Source organism: Lepus europaeus, chromosome 9 (assembly GCF_033115175.1).
Source record: "Lepus europaeus isolate LE1 chromosome 9, mLepTim1.pri, whole genome shotgun sequence".
NCBI lineage: Eukaryota > Metazoa > Chordata > Mammalia > Lagomorpha > Leporidae > Lepus > Lepus europaeus.
Genome location: NC_084835.1, coordinates 55,023,780 through 55,029,088, shown reverse-complemented (window position 1 = coordinate 55,029,088; position 5,309 = coordinate 55,023,780). Strand labels below are relative to the sequence as shown.

The 5,309-nt window shown below is 53.5% G+C and overlaps 1 protein-coding gene across 1 annotated transcript; it reads left to right on the top strand.

Annotated features, from left to right (window-relative positions):
• The first annotated feature begins 3,998 nt into the window (after positions 1–3,998).
• MC5R (melanocortin 5 receptor) lies at positions 3,999–5,041 on the top strand. The gene has a single exon (XM_062200217.1). It carries the CDS (start codon positions 3,999–4,001, stop codon positions 4,974–4,976), a length of 978 nt encoding a protein of 325 aa, XP_062056201.1. The 3' UTR covers positions 4,977–5,041.
• Positions 5,042–5,309: the final 268 nt, after the last annotated feature.

Genomic DNA, 5,309 nt, shown 5'->3' with positions numbered 1-5,309 from the left:
GGCTTCCCCTGGCTCTCAGCATGGAGCCTGGTATCCTTCCTGTGACCTATGGTCAAAGTTAACCACAGCTCGTGTTCTGGCTGCTCCACTTCTGATGCAACTCCCTGATAATACACCTGGGAAAGCAGCAGAACATGGCCCAAATCCTTGGGCCCCTACACCCATGTGGGAGAATCCGGATGGAGCTACTGGCTCCTGGTTTCAGCTTGCCTAGCCCCGGCCACTGCAACCTTTTAGGGGAGTGAACCAGTGGATGGAAGATCTCTCTCTCTCTCTCTCTCTCTCTCTCTCTCTCTCTCTCTCTCTCCCTTTGCCTCTCCCTCTCTGTAACTTCACCTTTCAAGTAATCAATACATTATTTATTTATTACATGCCCTGCCCTGCATCTCACCCTTCAGCCCTCAGCTTCCCACACCCTGGGTCATGTACCCCCCATCTCTGCCTCTTCATCTCTCACCTTTTACTTCTCGTCCTCCCCTGCTCCTCCCCTGGCTGCCCTGGGAATCAGCGAGCAGCCCCAGTTTCCTCCTCTACGGCAGTGTGGTCAAGGCAGGGGATTTAATACCCTAGACTCTGCCATAGGCACAGATGCTGCCTAGAAGGCTGGATTCAGATCCTGATGGCATTTTCACCACTAGCTGAGAAGTCATGACTGCCTGGAGCCTTGGCTTCTTTGTCCTGCAGATGGAAGAGGAAGATTGACCTTCTAGGGCTATGGGGAGAATTCCCTGAGGCTCTGGACCATGTTGGGTATTGCAGGCTCCCAACAGATGTTCATCCCTTCTGGTTTCTCTATGGTGAGGCAGGAAACTTGGTGCATCCCACATGTGGCTGCTCCAGGCAACTGCTCCTAGGCAGAGGCCCAGGAGGCTGCCCAGTGGTTCTTCCACTTCTTCCCTCCTGCCTTGCCCTTGCCCTCCTCAGGTGCTGCCCCCAGTGGCTTCCTGTGCCATCCTGCACTTTGAGCTCCTCTCAGTGCCAGCATGGCAGAGACCTCAACCTGGGACACAGGTGTCCAAATAGATGTCACCCTTGGAAGCTGCCACCATATAACTCCAAGTGTTCATTCTGTGCATTTGGTCTGAGGATTGTCTCTGCTGTCCATGTTCAAGAAATAAATCAAAATAAAGCACTGAGTTTGTCACATGGTTACTTTGGCCTTCAAGTGAGAAGAGAGTATTGGAGAGGAATCTGGGGGCTCTTAGATGGCTACCTTCTTGTGTTTGTGTTATGCATTGTTCTCACCATGCTATTTGAGAGACAATGTTTCCATCGACAGAGCTGGTTGAGGAGCTCAGTGTGTATTCTCCTAGCTCTTTTGACTTCAATTATTTTCCTGCAAGAAACAAAGAATTCCAACTGCACTTATACTGTTTCAGAATAGAAAAGCAATTAAAACATCTCCCTCCTTTTTCCAAATAATTCAGGGCAACCTAAATATGAAAATTCATAAAATAGGAAGACAAACCCACTGCGAATGAGACTGGCAGCATTTTGAAAGGATCGTGCTCCGCGGCCACCGGGTCTCCCCAGAGAGGCCTCGGTGCTGTGCCAGGTGAGGCAGTGGGCCCTGCAGCCAGGCTGCAACTACCAACCCTGCTGCTGTCCAGCGCTGGGAACCTGGCTTTGCCACCTGAACTTGGTAAGTGTTGGCTCCCTCCTTTGTGGGGTGGTAGTGATGAGTACCCGCTTCCTAGGGTTTTGAAAGAGTAAGAGAACGAATTCATGCACAGCACTCGGTAAAGCACCTGCAGGGAAGCAGAGAGATGCACACCTCCATGGTCAGCGCCAGACAAGCCCAGTACAGCCCGGTGTGCACAGCAGCCGCTGTATTTAGTACTTTTGGGGGTGTTGGGGGGGGGAAGCAGAGCCTCTTGCAGAACCCCTTCTGATCTCGAGCATGAGAAGTAAACAGGGGGATGCTTGAACATCGGCAATTTTTCTAGCAGACACTTCTTCCGTAAGAACACAACACCATCCTCAACATGGGAAATCACAAAATTCCGTCCTGTGGCTCTCACCTTGGCACGGGGACCCTCCACCCTTCCCTGGGGTGGGGTGCATAGGACCATGGGGATGGCGGCATCCGTTGCTCGTATTTACTGGAAGCACTGTCTGAGTCTGTGTGGAGCCCACAGAAAGCGATAATGGCAAAGCAGCCTTGTGCATTTTGCCCTGGGTCCGTGTAGGCCAACATGAACGTCCCGGTGAATGAAGGTCAGAATTCTGGGTGTCAGAGAAATGGGAGGGTATTCCATCCCAGGGACTCCTCTTTTTCTGCTTAAGTGACAGTAAAGGCTGCCGTGTGCGGGAGTTGCAGCCTCAGCCAGCTAGCAGGTGTGTGGTGTGGCAGAGTCCGGGTGGCGGCCGTGACAGAGAGCTTCAGGGTGCACCGCATCGGCTTTGAGCGCTTCAGTCCGTGCGGAAGAGGAAGACCGGGAGAGGAAGAGGGGAAATGGGAGAGGCAGAGGAGAAAGGAGAGAGGAGAGGAAAAGGAAAACACCGAAGACACAAGACAAACCGCTACAAAGAACCGACATGTGCGCGCCCTTCTGGGGAGGGCGCCGCCGCCGCGGAGCGCGGGGCAGTGCGGGGCGGTGCTGCGCCGCTAGGGGGTACCGCGAACCCGGCTCCCCAGCAGCGCCCGGCTGCGGAGCAGGTGCGGGGCGGGGGCGGCCGGGGCGGCGGGGGCGGGGGCGGAGGCGAGGGCGGGCCCCGGGCTGCGTAAAGGCCGGAGCGCGCGAGGCGACCGCGCCCTGCGCAGGCCAGGAGGAGCTGGTCCCGCGATGGCTCAGAGTTCCCGGCAGCTGTCAACGCGCGGGGACACCGGGCGCCCAGGCTGAGAGAGTCCGAGTCCCGGGAAGGCGCGAGGCGCCCTGCGGGCGGGAGCAGGAAGAACCGCGGTGAGTAGCCACACAACTTTGCATGTGCTTGAAGTCGCCGGGGAAGAATGCGAGATCCTTCCTTTCCTTCGTGGGAACTGGAACGGAGAGGTGGCAGCCAGCTCGCCCAGTGATTTTTGAAAACGTCTCGCTCTGATGGTAATGTGATAGTATGATAGACCTGGACATAACTTGGTCATAAATATGTAAGGATGAGCTTTGATGGCAGAAATCCCAACTCTTCAGATGTGCTCTGAGTTTGCAGGGCAAAGGGATTTTTGAATATAAATCGCGAGGGACAAATTGTGCAACAAAGCAGTAAATTTAAATTGCGTGTTTCTTCATTCTCTGCTCATGTGGGACTTTTTAAAGTATCTACTGATGAGACTTCTTGGAATTTCAAATAATGCAGAAGTCAGGGGAAAGCGTTTATTGAGGGGAAAGTGACATTCTGTTTTCTTCAACTTTAACATGTATGTGTAACCCAGGCTTTCAGATGGAAGGCAGTCACGTTTTACGTGTGATTATTCCAAGGAAGCAGGCTGCTTTGTTGAAGTCTTCGCTGTACGTGTCTGTGGAGACTGAGTGTTGCAGCTTTGAGAGGGTTCGGGACCAATGTTCAGAATGCACCTGTCTCTCTGAAGAGAATAGGGATCTCTCTGTTGAGAAACCCGAGGAAATCGGGATGCCGTAGCCTTAGGGTTGTGAACACTGGGTGTGGGGCTGGGATTTTGCAGGTTGTGTGCAGGGGACACGTTGGAGGGTGAACTTGGGCACCAACTAGGACAACAGGCAGAAGGAATGAAGCTATGCTGGGCAGGGAGGGGTACTGCCGTGCTGGTGAGGAACGGAAGGATGGGATCTTGCAGGGAGCAGAGTTTTCAAGAGGCTGGTGGGAGTTTAAGCCTGAATGTTGGAGGGGCGGTGCTCCAGGGGGCAGGACTGCAAGCCAGAGTGGCCAAGCCTGGCTCTCGCCTCTGCCGCAGCCTTTGTCAGCTTGCACTTGCTGTCGGCATGCTGTTGTGTTTCTTTGGGACACTACTAACCTCTCTGGATCATGAGAAAACCCTATTTTACAGTAATCGGCCGCCAGCAGAGGAGCACTTTTCTCGAGCAATGAATTCCTCATCTCACCTGCCTTTCGTGGACCTCAACTTGAATGCCACAGAAGGCAACCATTCTGGACCAAATGTCAAGAACAGGTCTTCGCCGTGTGAAGACATGGGCATCGCTGTGGAGGTGTTCCTGACTCTGGGGCTCATCAGCTTGCTGGAGAACATCCTGGTCATCGGCGCCATCGTGAAGAACAAGAACTTGCACTCTCCCATGTACTTCTTCGTGTGCAGCCTAGCAGTGGCTGACATGCTGGTGAGCATGTCCAACGCCTGGGAGACCATCACTATCTACTTAATCAATAACAAGCACCTGGTGATCGCGGACGCCTTTGTGCGTCAGATTGACAACGTGTTTGACTCCATGATCTGCATTTCCGTGGTGGCCTCCATGTGTAGTTTGCTGGCCATTGCGGTGGACAGATACGTCACCATCTTCTACGCCCTGCGGTACCACCACATCATGACAGCGAGGCGCTCTGGGGTGATCATCGCGTGCATCTGGACCTTCTGCACCGGCTGCGGCATCGTCTTCATCATTTACTACGAATCCACCTACGTCATCATCTGCCTCATCTCCATGTTCTTCACCATGCTCTTCCTCATGGTGTCTCTGTACATCCACATGTTCCTCCTGGCACGGACCCATGTCAAGCGGATAGCGGCTGCCCCCGGGTATACTTCCGTACGGCAGAGGACAAGCATGAAGGGCGCCATCACGCTCACCATGCTGCTGGGTGTGTTCATCGTGTGCTGGGCTCCCTTCTTCCTTCATCTCATCTTAATGATTTCGTGCCCTCAGAACCTCTACTGCTCTTGTTTCATGTCCCACTTCAACATGTACCTCATCCTCATCATGTGTAATTCCGTGATCGATCCTCTGATATATGCCTTCCGCAGCCAGGAGATGCGCAAGACCTTTAAAGAGATTATTTGTTGCCATGGCTTCAGAATAGCCTGTAGGTTCCCTGGCAGATATTAAACACGAAGTTCTCCTCTCTATGGCTCTCTTCTTCCTCCTCCTTTACCGATGACAGGGTCGGTCAGCCGCAGCCAGCAGGTAAGCAAGAGCCCTAGGAATCCAAACTGGGCGTTGCCTTGGCCCCTGTGCCAGCTCAGACCTGTGCTGAAGATGTGTTCCTTTCTCCCTGCAGTGATTGTGACAAGCATGCACTTGTTGCTTCTCCATTTGGAGAAAGAACTGTGACACTTATGGTCCTCATTCATCCCATTGTGTCTGCTTCAGTCCACATCTGGGGAGCCCTTCCTTTTTGCACTTGGCAAGGGTGTGCTCAGGGAGTGGACAACATCCTGG

What these genes read in the sequence shown, in the direction of transcription:
- MC5R (XM_062200217.1), top strand. Translation starts at nt 3,999, where the DNA reads ATGAATTCCTCATCTCACCTGCCTTTCGTGGACCTCAACTTGAATGCC.